Genomic DNA, 21,967 nt, shown 5'->3' with positions numbered 1-21,967 from the left:
CATAGAATTAAACCCTTAATGGTTTCATCTCAAGATCACGCAGGAAATAATGATTCTAAAGCTTCAGATGCACAAGCTCCTGCAGAGACAGAACAATGAGCAGAGGACTAAGAGTTCACTCACAGGTAAAGTGGACTTGTCAACCCTGAACACTTATATAAGCTGCTGGTTATATACCCACTGGTATTTTAAAGAAAGTAAACATACATAGCAAATGTGTTAGTATTATTAAACTAACAATAAAAGATTTGAATCTCTTGTACCCATTCAGTGAGAGTTTAGAAACCGGTATGTGTCTGCACAGTGCTATGGTCATTTTAAACACATTTTAAAACACAAAATATTATATTTGTATAGACTGAGATCCAAACTCCACAGGACTGGTGCATATCAAACATTCCCGATTGGACAAGAACTGTGGCCAGTCATATGATGCACATAGTTTGAATGCTTAAGACTGGAGAAGAGCAGAAATTAAATAACTCAGAAGATTTGTCACTGTATCTACACAACGGAGGCAGACATTTGTACCAATGCTGTAGGTGTGTAGGTCATGGGTTCACTTTATTGGGCAACGCTAAGTAAATACAATGATGGCTATGGAGAGTTGAAAAGGACAGTAACCTGCTTCCTACAAAGCAGTCCAAAACATACAACTAAGAACACAAAAATATTACTAGACATTTCGAAACAAAATTCAAAGTGTGGAACCAAAAAAACTGATATTTTAAAATAATCATTACATTTTTTGTAGGCTAAATTGTTAAAGAAAAAAGATTGGCTAAAAACATAGCTGGCCTTATTTGCATGAAACTCACCTGACTTCTGTACGAAAAGATGCATCTCCCCTCCTTGTAATTTCTGCAATCTTACTGAACAATCTTTCACAAATCCGGGGTATTAGACCAGAATCACCCTGTGGTACCAGTGGAATTTAGCAGATTAACATTATGCAGGTCAAACCAATTTAAAATAAGTTAATGTACTGTAGGTTTCAACTTTAAAACAAAAGCATGGTTAGAGTTTAATTTTTTTACACATTAGACTTAAATCGGATAGCTTAATATAATTATCTGTACCATCTCCAGTAAACGTGTATTGTACTATATTGGCTCTTTACTATGCACGTTATATTCACCTAGCGCTTCACTGGCCAAGCAGTAAATAGATCGTCGAGACCTATGGGATAAACTGCGGCTTTCTGGAATGATTGTGACGTTTTCTATTGCACCACTTTCTGTTGAGTAACTATGCTGTGCAAGTGAAGCTATGAGCTATACTATTAAATTACTGTAACTACTAATGATCCAAATCTTGCAGCTAAATAACATTTTTATTTCAACAGAATCAGTGTGACAAAAAAAAAAAACACATAAAAACATATTATTTTGGCAACGGACTTCTACAATGACAGGTCAGGAACCCAAATAATGCCTCACAACAACCTAAAAACCCACAAAACAAACTCTACATAAAAAGAGAGGAATTCACACAACTACACATATTATAATAGATGTTAACATGCAGATTCTCCTGGCACTGAGCTCTGCATGATTCGCTGCTATAACAATAAGCAATGACGTTGCTGCAAAAAGCCATCATTCTGGTCACGCACATTAGCTGGGAAAGCTTGTCATTTGTTTAGTTATACGAAGAACAGAACATTCATTCTAAAATGTTCGCAAGAGGGGTCACTACCATACATAAAATTACATTTTTATTTTATTTTTTAAACGCAATATTTTAAAAGTTATTTGTCTGCCAACCATTATCATGTACTATACACAAAAATATTGTGTTTGATGATCATAGAAGTATAAAGTAAAATGTTATAGTGAATTTGGCAGAATAGGCACCAAGGAGGTTAATGTGGTGTTAAGATGTTACATGAGCATTTATTTCCCTTTTAAACATGTGGTATATTAAACTATATACTGTAAAATAAGAAAACAACTCAATTAGCAGATTGCATTTCAAATGACAAATATTTTATAATACAAATTACATAAAGCAGCTGCAGAGAAACTAGTAATACAGATCATACCAAAGCAGAACAATTCTAAAACAAAGAAAATAAAATCCACTCCTACCGGGTTGCCCATCATAGTATACGACTTTCCAGAACCAGTCTGTCCATATGCAAAGACACAGGCATTATAGCCTTCAAATGCAGACTTGAGAACATCCGTGCCGAGGTCTTTAAACACCTAGAAGACAAAATTGCATATTTGAGAATCTACAACTAGCTATATGTATACCGAAATATTATTACATTAAATTTGGTACTGTTGGTTAAAAAGCAAATATTTCTAAAGTCATCGAAATATACAATTGTACAGTGATCAGCAGTAGTCAGACTCCTGCTGTGTTCTATCTTTTATATGGTCATGGAACTTCTTGGAGACTTCCAATATATTTATAATTATTCCATGTAAAAGATAATAGTCAAACATATTGATCCACCAAAGTCTATTCATCCTCTCAGTGTCCACCTACCCCCGCTACAATGTAAACTCCCATAAGCAGTGATAGAGATATAGATATATACATATATATATATATATACATATATATATATACATATATATATACATATATACACATATATATACACACATATACATATATACACACATATACATATACACACATATACATACATATATATATATACACATATATATATATATATATATATACACATATATATATATACATATATATATATACACATATATATATATATATATATATACACATATATATATATACATATATATATATATATACACACACACATATATATATACACATATATATATATACATATATATATATATACATATATATATACATATATATATACATATATATATACATATATATATATATATATACATATATATATATATATATATATATATATATATATATATATATATATATATATATACACACACATACATATATATATATATACACACATATACATATACATATACACATATACATATACATATATATATACACATACACACACACACACACACATATATACATATACTAACACATACATATATATATATTATATCTCAGTGCTTTCTGATAACTCCAGATTATCAGATTTAGAGTATTATTTCCAAACAAGCCAAGGTAATTATAATAAACATAATATTTCTTATATCACAATAGATCAGTGTCCGAAGCTACATACAATGTTTATTGCTTTCTGGTTTACTCTAAAACAATGTGTGTATAAACACAGAACTCTTCCAGGACTCACTGCATAGCTTTATAAACAAACAAGTAGTAAACTTAAAATCTCTATAGAGGTTTTATTATACATAATACAATATTTACCAAATAAATTAAAGTATAAGGGAAATATATTCCTGTAGAAGACTAGAATATGATTATTATTGCATTCAGTTTCCACATTTGTTCTCACAATAAATTTAAAACTTGCAATCATGCCAAAATCCCTTTAAAACCCAAAGTTACATTTGGAACAATAACTGCATTCTCCGAGCAGCAACAATATAGAGTAAGTTAGCTTTGAATAAAAAGCTGTCTCCATAGTTCACACAATCACATTTTTACAGGTTTAAAATCCCATTCCACATAAGTACTTCATTAAAACAAAATACGGGGAAAGAAATAAAGAATTACGGTAGAAACAGAAAATGAAGAAACTTTACACAGCCCCTTGTGGGAGGCTTACCCATTCTTGAGACACGTAGTTTGAATTTTTACTATCCGCTGAGAAGTAGGAGAAGTCATAGGTGAATGTTTTTGTTCGATCTCTACCAGAGTCTCCAGTTACACCATCCGGCAACTACACAAAACCGATACAAGTATTATGTTGTGTTAATATATCTATATTATTCAAGCTTTTCTTATTCTCAATTACATACTAGCAGAAGCAATGTCATTTTTAAATGCTCTTGCTCTAGTCTCATCTGTGTTTTTGTATGTTCTTAATGAACAGTCTGCATCCACTTTTATCAAGTCACCCGCCTTAAAAAAAAAAAAAGAAAAGTTTTACAATGGGCTGCATAATAAAATTAAGCAAATCCATACTTGAGCATCACCTCATATACATGGTTTGTTTATTTATTTAGGCGGTTTACTTTTCCCAATTCTAAATTAAACATTAAGAGGAGAAACCTGCCAGTATTTTCATTTTCTTTTGCCAACCCAGTCAGAATAGCACAGATGCCAATCCCTAAATTACGGATGCTGTGAAAAGACTTGAGGAGTGCAATACCGGACTGTCACCACTAAGAGCAGACAAGCTCACAAACAATGCATCTGAGGTGGTTTTGAAGCCACTGAAACGCTGTCGTCATTATACTCTGACTCACATCGGAGTACGGATAAGAAATGCTAAAAGAATTCATCCAACTGCAATTGGGTAATCTACAGGAAATATATTGGATAAAAAGTTAAACACTAGATGACCAATTGATACATGTACAATAGGGCATTAGAAACAGCTCCAGCATTATTAGTAGTAGAGAGTCCTAACAAAATTAATATTAAGCCAAGCTGTAACCCAAGATCTAACATTAGTCCAAGCAGCGCAGACTCTAATAAAGACCCAGTCCTAACTACAAACCTAGTCAAAACACTCAACAAAAGATAAAAAAATATTAGTCATCAGATCCTCCACCTTGCCCCAGAACCAGGCTGGTAATGACAGCCCCTTCATCAGTATATCACCGTGCTTTAATACACTGGTATGTAGAAGAGCATCTCTGAATACAAGGCCCACTGAACCTTGGAGTGGATGGGCTACAGCAGCAGATGACTACACCAAGTTCAACTTCTGTCAGGTAAGAACAGGAAACTGAGGTTACAGTGGGCACAGGCTCCCCGAAACTAGGCAGCTGTAGATTGGAAAGATGCAGCCAGTAGCGATATTACAACCCAAACAATTTTATTAATTCTTGCAGCATGGAAACATAAGGCGGAATCTGATCTCATGAATGGCGCAATTTAATAAAATTGTGAAGTCACAGGTGTCCGTAACACTTGCTACATCTATATAAACAGTATAAAGCTAGCACATCAACCCAACCTCACCAGTCTCTTTGAAGTACCAAATTTAAAGGTGCAAGTTCACAGCCCTGGACAACCGCCCCAAAAGCTTCTGATCTGGCATCTACCATGATATATGTTTGATTTAATATGCTGGTTAATTAAATAAAACTAGAGTTTTGAAATTCAAACACTAATTTGATATTTGTCTAAAACCCACCTAAATCCCACTTTTGTCTTAAAAATAACTCTGATTATAAGAGCATATCTGCATATTTAGGTGTGTTAGACAGTGTTATGCATCTAATGGAAGAATTTCCAACTGTCTGATATAGGCACATTATAAGCCAGTAATCGCTATTCATTCCATAAATATTTAAGGATTTCCAAACATAAGGTCTCTTATTCCGGAAGAAGAAGAGGCCTGTGTGTCCAAGTTCTCAGTACCAACAAGCAAGTTACCCATTTGTGTATATAACCGATTAATGTCACATGCTACTGAGTGCTACTGATCCTTTCAGATAAATGCTCCATACGCACAAATAGGGAGCTGATAAATAAGGGCTATCAACAGCTACGTGTTTTAGTGTTGGGTGGATTCCTAATGCAAGTACTTATATGAGACAAGATCACATGACAAACAGTCTATGGCAAGACAAGTCTAAAACAAGCTTTACTGTATTCAAGTACATAATAAATGAGTTGACTACAAATATACCATAGAGGTGCTTCCAATGTATCCGATGTAAACTGGAATTTCAAACACAAAGGTATTTCCAGTAAAGTTGCCCTTGTATCTTAAATGATCAGGCTAAAAATTCCTGCAGCATTTATGTGATATATCAGAGTACGTTCTAATGATTTGCTGGCAGTCTAAGCGTGAACCTCTTGTCCCGCATCCATTTACCTCAACTCCAAGGTCTCATAAGCATGCATCATATATACAGTGCGCATTTACTATACTTGTCTGGCACAATGCAAGCTGAACAGCCAAGTAATGTTATTATTCTGAAGGCCATTATATACGCTCGTTAATTCCACCTTGCTTGAATATAATCATAATAAAAAGGCACGCAGGCATAATGCAGCATATTAACTTCTCCCTAGATGAAACCCTTGGGTATCACTAAAACTGCTACATTCATCAAAAACAAACATTGCATCATACTTGCCTTTATATTGGTAATTTTTGTTTTCTTGCCTTCCATTTCGATAATAAATTTAGCCTCCAGATCCTTCTCCCTAAAGGACACAAAAAGAATGCTAAGCAATAGAGTAGCTTTCTTTCCATACATACCGTATGCATTCAGAATTATAGTGCACATTTATATGAACACTGCAAATAAAAGTACATTTAATAATTTTATACTGAATTACACACAAAGAGGTGGTAGAACCTGCAATTCAATAGTGCGTAAAAGATGTAATTCATATGTGCAGTGATCTCACTAAGGCTAAATATAGTCACCACTGATTTAAACAGGAGGGAGGTGGGGGGGGGATTAGACCAACGTTGCTTGCCCTCCCCAACTAGAATATTTATCAGTATGGCGAACGATAATAACTTAAAGGAACTTTAACACAATTAAACTTTGATAATCACCAATTAATAAAATTATCATCCTTATTATAGGATTTGTAAATTGTTAAAGTTATGCTGGACTATTGCTGAAATACAGCCTTTAAAAGGATTAAATTATCTGCAACAGTAACAGTTAAGCTTTTTAAAGTAGCAAAAGGAGTTGTGGCAATTCTGAGATGAGGACAGTCATAACAAATAAGTCTGTAAACTTTATAGACAAATTCACTTGTCAAAAGACGGCTGGAGGAAGCAACCAAAATTAATAAAATTATAATCATCTATTTATTTATATAGCGCCACTAATTCCGCAGCGCTGTACAGAGAACTCATTCACATCAGTCCTTGCCCCATTGGAGCTTACAATCTAAATCCCCTAACACACACACACAGACCGAGAGACAATAAGGGCAATTTAAAAGCAGCCAATTAACCTATCAGTATGTTTTTTTTGGAGTGCGAGAGGAAACCAGAGCAGCCATAGGAAACCCACGCAAACACGGGGGGGACCTTAACAATGATTTACGATTCGCTTTGCTGTCAATTGGACGATATGAGTTGAACAAATTTAAGTAAAGATCTCCTTTCAACTGTGATTCTCTAATGATATTGTCAAATGCACTTTACATTTTAGAGCTGATCAGTGTGGCTAGCATAGCTGAAAAACGCATGTAATGACTTTATTACATCATGATTAAGAAAAGAAAAAAAAAAGAGTGGTTCTTACTTCTGCAGTGAATTAGCCCTAATTATGACTAGCAATACTTCTCAAGGCAAGTAAACATATCGGTAGACAGTTCAAACCAATGTATGCAAGATTAAATTGTCCAGTTGGTGATATCAATTAAAGTGGTAAAAATATATTGAGTGATCCAGTAAGATGAATATTTTCAAGGTTCATAGTAAGGCAGATGTTAGATAGTTGATTGATATGTCAAGTGAATAGAACTGGGGCTCATCCTAACACATTAGGGCAGTGGGTGCAAGGGTAGTAGTTGAAAATTATATGATACACTATTTGTCACTGATTCACAACAGGTGAAGCAGGACAGCAGAGAACATTCACATGCAGGACAGCACAGAGAACATTCACATGTAGGACAGGACAGCACAGAGAACATTCGCATGCAGGACAGCACAGAGAACATTCACATGCAGGACAGCACAGAGAACATTCACATGCAGGACAGCACAGAGAACATTCACATGTAGGACAGGACAGCATAGAGAACATGGGGTAGAAAACACACCATGAGTCTCCTTCTGCACTTCAACTCATCCTTTATATCTTGGGCAGCTGTACTAGCAACACTGATATAACATTTATTCCTGGTCCATAATGTACATTTATATATTTTCACATACACTACATGGCCAAAAGTAAGTGGACACCCGAGCATCACATCTGCATGTGGTTCTTGAACATCTCTTTCCAAAATTATGGACATTAATATGAAGCTGGTCCTACTGGGAAATCTGTCCACTTGACTATGGGACACGTCTGCGGGTATTCACATCCATTCAGCCAAAAAAGCATTAGCGAGTTTGGACGATAAGGTCTGGCTTGCACTCAGCGTTCTAATTCATCCCATAGGTGTTTGTTGATGTCGGGGCTCTATGCAAACCAGTCAAGTTCTTTATTTATTTTTTTATTACTTATTTATTTAGGCTCCAAAGGTTCCATAGCGCCGGATACAGAAGCAAGTAACAATTAGATGAAATAATACACATAAGTAGCACAGATGAGTGTGAGTAATGCTATGGGAACTCACACTGAGTGCAGCAAAATACATGACAGGAAGTACAAGGGAGTCAGACAGTAGACAGACATGGGACAATAGGTAGATAGCACCCTGCGCCCGATAGCTTACATTCTAGAGGGACGGTTGGTGAGGGACAGTAGGACTAGCTGGGAGAAAATGAAGACAGGCAAAGGAAAAGGAGGTGATGGATAAAAAAAGTCAGGAGGTGGTAGGATAGGCAAGCTTTTGTTTGAAGGACTGAAGGTTTGGGGAGAGTTGAGTGAGGCGGGGTAGCACAAAGTGTGGGCAGCACAACAGAAGTCTTGGAGGCGAGCATGGGTGGAGGTAATGAGAGGTGAGCCAAGGTGGAGGTCAGAGGCGGAGCGCAGAGGTCAGGTAGGAATGTAACTCGAGACAAGGGAGAAAACTGTCAGTAAGGGCTTTGTAAGTGAGAGTAAGGAGCTTGAAATTAATTCTGAAACTGATGGGGAGCCAATGAAGGGATTTACGCAGAGGAATAGCAGAAAAGGCATAACAGGAGAGGAAGATGAGCCGAGCCGCTTCATTCGGTATGGATTGGAGGTCATACAAGTGAGAGACAGGAAGACCAGTGAGAAGGAGGTTGCAATAGTCAAGACGAGAAAGGACGAGTGAATGGACCTGGATTTTGATTGCTTCCTTCCACACCAAACTCAAGAATCAATTCTCTAGAATGTCAATGTATGCTGTAACATTAAAATTACCCTTCACTAGAACTAAGGAACCCAAGCTAACTTATGAAAAACTGCTCCAGACCATTATTCCACCTCCACCAAACTTTACAATTGTCAGTACACATTTGGGTAGAAAGTGTTCTTCTGGTTCTGCCAGATTCGTCCATCAGACTGCCAGATTGTGAAGTGCGATTCAACTCTCCAGATAACGATTTTCCACTGTTCCAAAGTCCAATGGCAGTTGTGCTTTACACTACTCCAGTCAACATATGGCATTGTGATCTGAGGTTTGTGTGCGGCTGCTTAGTCATGGAAACAAAACTCTCAACAAACAGTTCTTGTGCTGACCTTGCTACCAGGGGCAGTTTTGAACTCATTAGTGAGTGTTACAACCGAGGACAGGCGATTACATGCTACATGTATCAGCACTCCTGTGAGCTTGTGTGGCCCAATGCTTTAGACGGAGCCGTGTCTCCTAGAGGATTCCACCTCACAATAACAGCATTTATAGTACAGTGGGGCAGCACTATCAGGGCAGATATGTGACACGCTGATTTGCTGGCATCCTATGACAGTGCCACATTTAAAGTCACTGAGCTCTGATTTTATGGAGTGTAATTTATTGGATTAATCTTTATGGTGAGTCAATGTCATCTTTCTTTATTCAGGATCCCTGACATCCAACACCATTGAGACCCAGTTGCAACAGTTACATCACTGACCCTCATCACAATGTCTGTATTACTGGCACCAAAAATGCACCGGCCACTCAAACATGGTTACAAGCATTATTCACCCCCACTATTCTTTATTATTGGGTTCATCTGAAAAGTTTTTTATCGTAAAATGATGTTTGTTTGTTTTCTTGTGGGTACTATTCTAGAACATCTTCTATCAAGAGGATCTGGGTGTATTGGCCTGTCGGTGCTTGTGATTCTACAAGCATCACCATGCCCAAGCAGTCAATGGCTGCCAGGTCTTGTTTGTACTTATAGCTTCACAGTAATATTTCATTTCATTATCGGCTATTAACCTGGCACCCACTGCTTCAGGGTTCCTTATTAAAACCAATCGCTGTTATGCACAGGACTATTGTCATCATCAACACGTATCTATACAGCAGGCTTTCTGGGTCATCAATAGATACGGCTCATAGGAAACATATGTGGAGATGCCATCAAGTCTTACAAGGATGAATCTCCAGGGGCTGCATTACATTTCAGTGTACACACCCCTACTGTACACAAAACGGATCCACCTATCCGGACGAAAGGGGCCACAAGTGCAAGTCACTCAAAACCTTTAATGCAGGTTTATTGTACAGCACATGTGCAGTGCAGCACTGTACTACCCAGTATTGTTTATGAATGTGTTTGCTCCCAATTGTAAGGCACTACAGAACTTGCTGGCGCTATATTAATAAAGGTTGATGATAAATGTGGAAATTAAGAAAAAAAAAAAAGAAAGTAGTTGTCTTTGCACAAATGAACTTAGTTCACTGATACGGTATCAATTTTCTGTCCAAGATTAACCATTAACCCCAGATCATGTAATACTACCAGCACTCCAACACGGTTGTTTGATCAATATTTTACAAGGCCACTCAACTGATAAAAAAAAGTTTAGATTGAATCATATGCACGGTTTTATATAAATTTGTGGTCAGCACTTAAGAGGACATTTATACTCTTACTAAGGCACTTTGATCACTTTTTTCTGATAAGTGATGTATTCTACATTATTGCATATACAGGAGGAAAATGTATTGTCTAGAACATGATTTTCACCCTGTAAAAGAATGCATCTGAAAAGTAAATGCATGATTTTTCAATTGCAATTTCTTTTTATTACTTGTGTGTTCTAGACAATGTTACCTGTGACACTCTGCAATATGGCCAAGCAAGTTGGAATTGAAACAAATGAAAAAAATTGGGACTATATTCATGAACCATCCAGGGCTCTTCTAATTATGTCATTCTTTTAGATTTTTAGCACAATCCGGTGACAACAGTTTTAGAAGCCACATAGATTTGATCAAGATCCCCAGTATTTACAATGGATTTCACTTTATATAACCTTATTAAATTTTCTATATATGTTGGTTTGTGGCATGTGCAGCTTTATTTTTCTGTTAATCAGTATGTTAAAATGGATGAGAGTAGTTTTCTAACAGTCATTGAGTGAGGTCTGCACATATCTTAACTGAGATATGAAAGTCAACATATCTCATGTGATTACCTAGAATCAGGTGTCATATTATATAATAAAACTTGAACATGAACCAAATCTTGTCTATAGAGATCTATGACCACTATTTCTAGCTCAGTTCATCAGCTCAGCACATGACACTGCAGAACTGGCACCTTTCCCAGAGGCTCTATGCTGCAAAAGGTACAATTATGAAGTTATCTTATTTGTTGGAATAGAAAACAAGTCCAAATAGGACGCCCATTACAAGAGGGCTCCACTATACTCCCACTAGTCAGCTAATCTTGAAACAGGAAACGCACTTTCTATGTAGTAGCGTAGCAGAAGCCGACTGAACAAGTGCTACAATGATGCTGTCTGGTGCCATTTAACCAGTAATACCCATGGAGGCATTAAGTTGTACAATACTGTGGCAGGAGGATGGGCCAACACATATTCCCAAAGATGCCTACTTGTAAATGGGTTTACATCTGTGAAGGATCAGGGATCCCTGAAGAGCATAGAATGTGAGCCACGGGAGAGGGTCAACTACAATTTAGGAAAGCGGCAGGGGCTTTTTACAAATACAGTTTTTAAAAATATGGAATCAGTTGTTAACATTTTGGCATGTAATAATCTCTGGAACATGAGTTGTTTATGTATGGTCAAGATGGATTATAAAAAAATATACATTACCATTCATTCTATTTTGAAATAGATACTAAATACCCTAAAACTCCATTTACTGAAGCAAAATCTTCCTTTGTAGTGAATGAATAGAATATGGCTATTTACAAATAAGGCGCCATAATGCCTAAAAGAACTACAACAAATTGAAAAAGTACTGTACATTAATACCACGTTCACACTGATCTAAAAACCCGGGATATTGCCGGGGTGAGCCCCAACGACCCGGGTCGTGCCTCAATGTGAACGGGGGTCTCTGTATCTGCCCAGGTCTGATGACCCGGGACTTTTGCAGGGTTATTCCCGGGTCCATCCCAGGTAGCCGCAAGTGTGAACGATGAAACACAGGTTTTTCAACCAGGGTCTCATAGAAAGGAGCTGATTTAAATGACCTCATCTTTGTCAGCCAATCAAAGCTTCTCTTGTGATGACTCACTCTTATTGCCAGGGCATACCGGGGTCAGTCTGAACAGGGTCAACACGGGATTTTTCCCAGATCCAAGGTGCAGTGTGAACGGGGTCTGATGAGCTGGGGATGCTCTGTAATACGGCCCAGGTTTAAAAACCTGAGCTATTGCCGAGTACGGCAATGTGAACGTGGTATAATTCACACAAAGTACAGCCTGCAGTATACAGCCTGCAGTATTTGTAAAAACAAACTGAGCAATAGGATACTGTACATCCAGATAATAATGCACTCTTCAGGGACTTTCACAAAAACAAAGTACAAAACCAGTCTTTAAGCTAAACATAAAATCATCTGTGACTTTCAACTATAATGTATAGTTTTGCATCACATGCATTTTCTCTACCATGCTCTCTCCTTATGTTATATTAAAGTGGATTCTATAAAGAACAAGCGACTCTTGCTTTATAGTTAACATACGTTTCATCCAGAGACGTTTTCCCTTTGTGTTGTTTGCTTACTAGGAGTTGTCATAATGGGAGGATTTTTACACACCAAAGCTCCTATGTGTAGATCAGCAGCTGTCACTGTTTATATGAACTGCAGTATAGCTCTAAAAAGCTGCTGATAAACGCACAATATTCTAGTCACATGCAAGACAACAGAAAACTAAAGGTGTTTTTTTAATCTGTCAAACATGATAAAACAATTGAAGGGTATACTGCAGTGCAGGTCCGGCCAACATGTGGATCGCTAGGTGCTGTGAAACTATAAGTTCCAGCATACCCCAAAAGCTATTGGCTGGCTAGCTCCTGGCAAAGCATGCTGGGACATATAGTTTCACCTGGTGAGCCGCAGGTTGGTCAGACCTATTGCAGTGTAACTTAACTTCCACAGTGCCAGATAAAGTGGTTACGTAAAAAAAAATATATATATATAACCACTTGTTAGCCACCAGTGGTATAGAGAAGCTGAAATAAGTAATTGTAACAAAAAATGTATTTGTATTAAAAAAATAAAATAAAAACAAACAAACCTGAAATGCTCCATTGAGAGTAAGTTACTATTTCTACATATAGTACAACTATTCTTTAATAGATCTAACTGGCATATTACAGAGGACATGAACGCCATAATATAAAGCCCAAAACTATAAGCGTATTATAATGATATTGCATGTAACACAGTTCCCTATGGACAACAAATTATGTACCCTACACTTGCCCACAATCACATAATCCATTCAGCTGTCTGACCAGTACACACTGCATCCCAGAATCAATATACCAGCATATAAAACACACAGCCCATTTGACCAGTATACAATGCACAACCCCTATATACCTTCATTGTACCACCACTTATTGCTGTGATTTGCAGTGTAAAGGTGTATTGATAAAAACAATCCACTTTTGAGGTTACTTCTCTGGAGAACCTGCAACAACCAATCAGAATTTACGACAGGTTAGTAATTGCAGCTTACTAGAACAGAAGCATCCAATCCAAAGCTATCAATGTCTACACTTCACAAATGCAGCGACAAAGTTTTGTCAAAGTAGAACTAAGTAACCTCAATTGTCAGTGGCCATATTCAGGGACAGGCATCCCAGTGAACTTGTTCTGTAATAGTTACCTGGAATCGTTATACAGGTCTTTCTCCTGAATAACTGCTGTCAGCTTATTCGGTGTTACATTTCCATGTTGTTTTCATGAATATTAGTTATGTATGTTCATGTACACTCAGGCTGCATATAACCTAGTTCAGTGTTTTGGAACAAGTAATAGGTGTGACTTTGCAGCAGGAAGAGTTGCCAGGAATTGTGTTTTTACATGTTTTCTTCTTACAAAAGTACCAGACACTTATTGGGTAGATCTAATTATTTAATGCTATACTGGCGTTCTGAAATGCACCATTGGCCTGAGTCATTAAGGAGAGTAAAGCATAAATAAGGAGTATCAACAAAATATATAACTTAGTCCGGTACTGAATTGACTGCTCAGACTCGGTACCAACGCTGGGGATCTGCACCCCAAAAATAGATAAATATAACAACCAAAGTGTGCGGTGGTATGTCCGAGTCTGCCACAAAAACACTCATGCACAAAGTATATAATTTAAAAATAGTTTATTCTAACATATAAAAAAACCATATTAGGTACAACCAATGTGGGCTGTTATCGGTGCCAAGCCAATTATTAGCGAGGTAGGTGCACCTACCCGCCAACCAGATAATATGTGTACCAGTCCAGCAACTATATAAGAGCCGTTCCACTCTATTATTGTAAAGATTGTGATATGATTTTCACGGGATATCCAAACCCTAATATTAGGGATAATAGTATGGAGAATACAGTGATGTATTTGGGAGGTCCAACTCCAGGATAACTGGTGAGATCCAATACGGAATGTCAAAGGTAACAAAAAGTCTCTTACCAATTATGGCGATGTATAACAAGACCGGTACCTTGATATGTACTATGTACTGTGTACCCGAAATGGATCCTCCTCTTCTAGATGTAGATATTATACGGAGCTCCGTCTATAGCTCTTAATCTCACCACATCAACTCCAAACACTAGCGCGCGGTCCCGCTGGTGACTGACGTCATAGGAGTGCGTCCCCGTCTCCTCCGGGACTCATCAGAAGTATAAAGGTGAACGGTAAGTAAAAAGATGCACTGGTATAGGCACTGATAGAAAGTGCCACAAGAATAATTTAAAATTGTTTCCTCAGAGATTGGTTGTACCTAATATGTTTTTTTTATATGTTAGAATAAACTATTTTTAAATTATATACTTTGTGCATGAGTGTTTTTGTGGCAGACTCGGACATACCACCGCCCACTTTGGTTGTTATAAATAAGGAGTAACTTTGCACCTGGCCAAAACCATGTTGCACTGGAGGTGGGAGGTAAATTTTAAGTGTGGGGGCAGATTTCTAGTTGGGGTAGGACATGTCTTAGATCAGCTTTAAATTTCAGTGTAAAGATAAAGCTATCAAGTATTTGTGCGCTACATGAAAAAACAGCCAGTATTTAACTTATGTGCAAAATAATAAATTAATTTCCGCCCCTTGCATTGTAACATGGTTTGTCCAGGACCAAACTTACCCTCTTTTTTTTTTGCTCTCCTTAATGACTCAAGCCCCATGTATTGAAATTTTTAATCAACTCATATTTTAAGCTCATTTAAAGTTCATTTGGGCAGGGCCATTTTTTGTGTCATTGTATTTCATTTGTATCTGGCATGGTCCCCTCAATGTACAGCGTTACGTAATATGTTGGCGCTTTATAAAAGATAATATTAATAATAATTTTTATTAACTGTAAACCAAACTGAAGAAATTAATTAAGTTGTTTAATAAGAAAACCAATATTTTGTGCATTTATCTATAATATTAAGCATTCAGCATAAAAAAACCACACCTAAGACAGAGCAACCTTCTGGTCAGGTCTATTTTCCATTCAATATAAAAGATTCAAATAAAGTAAAAAACCAACAAGTTATAGATTTCACATAAACAGAACTAAATTTAGCAGTTGGCTATTAGTTAAGCATGTAAGTTTTATAATTAAACAGCACGCAGCTCACAAGCAGGGACACCAAGTACAATGCTGAATGATGTGATGTTAGAGAATTATGTATTAAACTTTATAGCACCTAATAGTTTACATATGTTAAAGATATAATACTACTTGGATAAAATATATTACCAAGATGCCCCTCTCCCCCTTGTTGTAGTACATGCAGCTGTTTTTCCCAGTACTCTGACACTTCTGTGTCACAGAACAAGAGAATCAGTTAAGCTAAACAACTTTAAATGGAAAAAAAAGCAGGGGGTGGAGTGAGTGGGAGGACCAATTACCAGTCACAATCTCTGTATGGCAGCTGGCGATTAGTCCCCCCCCCCCGTCCCCCCCCACTAACAGAGACCTAGGAAAAGCGGCTGCATGTAGCAGCCCCCTAGGCTCCGGTACACTTCTATGAGAAGAATTCTGTAACACAAACTTTTTCCTGGCTGCGAACTGTGGCTTTGGACTGTAACATAAAGTGGTTCAATTCAGTTGGTGCTGATATTTATCTTGCCTTAGTGCTTCTAAGCAAAGCTTGAAAAATGTAGTCCCTATAACAACCATTCTTCCTCACTAAGCTTTCCAACTGTTAAAGTCCGCCACAACTAAAACGTTCCATACAGTACATGTTTTAGTTACACCACAACAAAGATAAACCTTTAAGATGGTGAAGATAGGATCTGCATGTCACCCAAAGCATGCCACTTCATTGTAATACATGTTGGCGGTAATGTCATGTCTTAAGCATGCAAGGCTGCCTCTGTAACTAGCTCACACCTCTTTACCGATGATGTACCTAGTGAGTGTAGCAGCAGAACTACTTCAGAATTGTACAGAAAAATTTGCCTGTGAACAAGAAAATGGTTGGAACTACAACTTCCAGCAAGGCACACTGCTAACACAACTAAGGACATCATACTGGACAGGTAAAGCAATTTTTATCCAACTAAGCATACATTTCCCTTACCTAAATATATAATAAAACGCTCAAATCAACAACACACAAGACAAATCACAATAAAATTACGGCTGTGGATAAGGCTTGATACATTATTACAAAACAACAAACTAATTTCATTGATGTCAATGGGTCAGAAACAATTACTGTGTGAAATGGATTAAAAATCAAATGTTTTATAAAAGGTTAATTTACTTTTAAGTTATATTGTCCCAATAATTGAAAACAATGAGGGCATGTGCAGTCATCTGAACAGGTAAATGGTGATATTTTATGTATTTCCTTTCTTATTTTCGCAAATAAGTGTTACCGGAATATAAAGCAAAAATAGGACATTTGCCTTCACTGATCCAATGCTTATTTTGGCACCGTAAAAGGACAGCATGCAGTTAGCAACTTCTGAAAGTATTTTCAATATAAAACAGGACAGATAAAACAAAAGTCAATTTTTTCTATGGCATTCAAAAATTAATAAATAATAAAAAATGGTTTCTGCAGCTGTAGTCCATCTTTAAACTAGTTTATTTACTATACTGGACAAATCTTCCTTTGATTACCATAAGACAATCTTTCAGGGGCAGATTGGCTATAGACCTAACCGAGACAATGATGTTCTGGGGCCATCTGGAACGTGTTTTTCCAATTCTATTAAACTAGGTGTGTGGGGGGGGAGGAGTCAGGTTCCAGGCTTATTGTGGCCGGCCTTGGACCACAAGGGCTGTCTCTGGCACTGATATTTCTTCCTGGTGGTCGGCCTCACCAACATCAGCAGCTACCTTGCTGTATGTGCCAAACGTGTATGAACTGGATCTAATCTTCCCTTTCCATCTCCTCTGCATATATCAACCTCTACCCTCTCTTGCATACTGGCAACAAGTCACATGAGGCACTCACCTCCTCATATACACAAGACTTCCCCCATTCGAAGGTGGGAAAAAAGGCTGACAATATACAGCAAGAGATGGAAGAAGGTAAGTGAGGAAGAGTTCTTATGTAATGTGGCGTGTGTGTTATTCATATATTGGTGGGGTGATGGTGGGGCTGTTTATTTAATGGTGAGGCCATTTAATTTTAATGTTGGGGTATATTTAATGAAATGGTAGGGGTATATTGATGTTTTAATTTAGGGTGGGGCATTGAGACTATTAATGTAATGTTTGTTTGGGGGCTAATAACTGAATGTGGGGCCAAGTTGGGGGAGAGGACGACTGTTTATTAAATGGGAATGCTGTTAATTTAATGTTGGAGCTAGTTGGGTTGGGGTGGGGGCCTAAATAGGCTTATTATTTTCCAGTCGGTTTGACTAGAGAAATAAGTCAATTTAATAAACATGAATACAATTCCTTTTCCAAGTAGGGCCCCAACATTCCAGGATCCAGACAAGCAGCAAGTGAGCTTAAGACACCAGCAGCAGATAGTGAAAGCTGCAATAACAGGTAGGTAGCACTGTCTTCAAACTGTCTCAATTCTGGTAGGTCAGCCTCGATGCTATAGCCACTCATTCAGGACAGTGGTGAGATATGTCATTCTTCATGCTGCTTTGCTTATGTAGGGGGATATTCAAGCAACCTAAAAGTAGTGTGTGCAGCATTAACAATTTATTTGAAAGGGATATTAAGGGTTTGGAAGGAAGCTTTACACTGTCTAAAGATATAGCCACACCCCGTACCTTCTGTACCACATCCCTCTGCTAATTTGACATGAGGCCCTTTCAAAATATTTTCCAGGGCTACTTTAAGTTCCCAATTTGCCCCAAACTCATTGCATTTATTATTGTAGATATATGCCAATATATAAATGGTATACATAGATAAAACCATTTCTATGAATTTGCAATTTGATTAATTTTAATATGGAAGATGGGAAAGCGGAACCAAAAGTAACATTAATCTGGTCAGGTCCACATCAAGAATTCTGTCTAACAAAGACCATGAAATGTATTAATTGCCCAAACTATAGTCAACATTCTCATGACATTTTTAAAGCTAAACACCACTCAGGAAGCAAATCCCAACATGCCATTAATGGATATTTTAAAAAACACAAACTGTTCAGTAAGGAACAATTATTGTATAAAATATAAAAATAAAATACAATTTATAAAAATTTACAAAAATCCACACATTAAGTGGAAGAATGTACATTGAAGTATATATAATGGAAAGATCAGTGTGCAATCAAAGAATGAAATTGCAAGAAAAAAACCAACAAACCTAATCGCACAATTCGATATAACAAAGACATAAAAAACAACAGATCTGGTTTCACGAACTAACAATTTTTGAAACAAAAATATAATAAAAATAGAAAACTGTATTGAAAAGTTTATATGTCACACACTATTTTGTTTCTGGAAGTGTCTATTTATTTATTTTTATCTGCTTATTTCCCTACTATCTGGTGGCAAAGGCATTTTAAGTAGGAGGTAGATTGTCATTCAGATTTCTGCCAGTACTGACAGTCAGCAGTGGAGGCAGCTCTGGCAGTAACAAGTGGGCAGGTGTCACCAAGTAGTGACCTCAGTTAGTGATAGGACAGGAATTTGACGAATAGCGTTCACCCATATTCTAGGATCCTGGACAACTAGGACAGTTTGTTCTGTCAGCACTGTGGAATCTGTGTCTGAATTCCAGTAACAGTGGCAATCCTGGAAGGGTCAGGGACCTTACAAACAGGGATTGTACAAAGGAGTACAAAATGCCTTAGGTGTGAATTCTGGTAATTTAAAAAGGAAATATTCTCTAGCATTGAACGGAAGGCTTATTAAAAATATCATAATATTTATTAATAAAACATTTATACAAACTCATCTTAACATATACAAATGTTAGATGCTTAATATGTAACTATGATTTGTCTACTTTCAATTTTGCTGCATTGTATTTTAGCCAAAAAAATCCACTTTCTACATTTTTTTCATTTAAAAAGAAAAAACAAACGGTGTTCTGTTTTTTTATGGTGTAGAATTACAAGAAAAACAGTTGCTGTGCAAATGAGACTATACGAGTTGATGAACAGGTGTTATTTCCTGGTCCAGATCTCACAGCCTTTAATCCTTTTGAACTGCAAAATAAAAACTTTTGAAACAGCAAATCCAAAATCTGTGATTATATCAGAACAAAGAGACATTGTTATATAATATCACATGACAACAAAGGGTATTTCCAAAGCGTCACGCATAGCTACTTTATACATGCAGTTTGTGACTGAAGCTGAGTGACACAATGTTAAGAGAGGATGGTCACAAGCTGCCTGTCAGAAGCATCAGTTTGAAATTACTAATCTAAGTAGATGGTTTCAACTGAAACACCAGCTCCACATGAGAACCAGGCCACAGTATGATGCTGGAGATTCACGCCATACAGCAGGTTTGACAGTGAAGTCACTGACGTGCAGAGCTTTACTATTTGAGATTTTAGTCATATTTGAGAACAATTTCAGCTACTTACTAAGAGCTATAGTATCAGTCTTGCTATATTATTGTGGAGCAGGGTATAATACCCAATCATACCTGAAGTGGAAGTCACCATAAGACTATCTTTGTATTTACTGTAATATTTCTAATCTCACAGCAAAAATGGATTCCAGGAACAGTGTGGATCCTAGGAGTACAAACTTGTTCTGATAGTTAGGGAGAGGGCTTTTCCACTAAACACAATATGTTTTATTTAACAGGGCAGAAGATTCATTCACCTCAAATATGCAAAAAAAAAAAAAAAAGTGTGGAGTTATGCAAATCAGAACATTCACAGACCTGCCAAATCATGCAGTGTAGCTGTATAGCACACCATGTTTCCAAGCAACACTATGAGCCAGTAGACCAACCAAACAATAGAATACTATTATACTCATTGAACTGGTCTCCAGAAAAATGGTTGACTAAATATATGTTTGGCCAATGTACAGGGCATACTTGTTCAGCTATTGTTTGTTTCTTCTAGTATGTAGAACACTGGGATTGTCTGTTAGTGGTAACATTAGCGGGTGGTGGTTATATATGAATTACCTAGAGGTGGCGACCGATCCAATTTAATTTTGCATGTTATTTTGGTGGCAGTGCTCAGCATAAAGGTAGTAAAACACAGTTACAGTAAATTAAATTTAGCCTTCTTTACCAACTTTGCAAATAAAGTACATAACCAATATCCTATATGATTTGTTAGGTAAATATCACCAAATAAAACACCGATACTGATACTGGGCAGCACAGTGACGTAATGGTTAGCACTTCTGCCTCACAGCACTGGGGTTATGAGTTCAATTCCCGACCATGGCCTTATCTGTGAGGAGTTTGTATGTTCTCCCCGTGTTTGCGTGGGTTTTCTCCTGGTGCTCGGGTTTCCTCCGGGTGCTCCGGTTTCCTCCCACACTCCAAAAACATACTGGTAGGTTAATTGGCTGCTATCAAAATTGACCCTTGTCTCTCCATCTCTGTCTGTCTCTGTCGTGTGTGTCTATATTAGGGATTAGACTGTAAGCTCCAATGGGGCAGGGACTGATGTGAATGAGTTCTCTGTACAGCGCTGCGGAATTAGTAGTGCTATATAGATGATGATGATACTGTATGTCCCCCTTGTGGCCATTCTCTTTCTAGCACACATAAATACACACCTACCCATACCACCAACCATAACCTTAGCAGGGATAAGGAGGGTGTGCCCTGATTTATAACGAAGCAGAAAAGAAGTGAGCAAAATAAATAAAAATATGGGCATAATTAACTATTACCTCCTAGCACTTAAAAAGACAGACAGTAAAGTTACTTTTTAAGACAAATATATTTTGCTTGAATTAATGCAACTATAAGTACACCAGATGTAAATAAAGATCAATTGGCATCTAATTTTTAAAGATGAGGAAATAAAAATAGAGAAGTGATGATTTCTAACAAAACAGATTGTAATACAATGTTTATTAGCAATCAACATGCAGAAATGCTTATAAAGACAAAATAAAAGTACAGAAAAGCAAATGTTCCTTAATATGTTAATGATCATGCGTCCTTATGCTACTATCTTCAAAAAGAAGAAGTTTAACAGGAAAGATAAATACGATCGGAGGCCAACCATATGTGCAATATCCA

The 21,967-nt window shown here is 37.1% G+C and overlaps 1 protein-coding gene across 2 annotated transcripts in view; it reads right to left on the bottom strand.

Moving 5' to 3' along the window:
- The window catches only part of KIF16B (kinesin family member 16B), a 238,413-nt gene that overhangs the window by 213,192 nt on the left and 3,254 nt on the right, over nt 1-21,967 (bottom strand). For both annotated transcript variants that reach the window (XM_075203942.1, XM_075203941.1), the window contains exons 3-6: nt 6,213-6,282; nt 3,722-3,835; nt 2,091-2,207; nt 819-916 (exon numbers count right to left, since the gene is read on the bottom strand). In XM_075203942.1, the coding sequence (XP_075060043.1) occupies nt 819-916; nt 2,091-2,207; nt 3,722-3,835; nt 6,213-6,282 (399 nt within the window). The remainder of the gene's footprint in view (nt 1-818; nt 917-2,090; nt 2,208-3,721; nt 3,836-6,212; nt 6,283-21,967) is intronic.

Source organism: Mixophyes fleayi, chromosome 3 (assembly GCF_038048845.1).
Source record: "Mixophyes fleayi isolate aMixFle1 chromosome 3, aMixFle1.hap1, whole genome shotgun sequence".
Classification (NCBI taxonomy): domain Eukaryota; kingdom Metazoa; phylum Chordata; class Amphibia; order Anura; family Limnodynastidae; genus Mixophyes; species Mixophyes fleayi.
The sequence above is the reverse complement of the archived record's forward strand: the minus strand, read 5'-3'. Positions and strand labels throughout refer to the sequence as shown.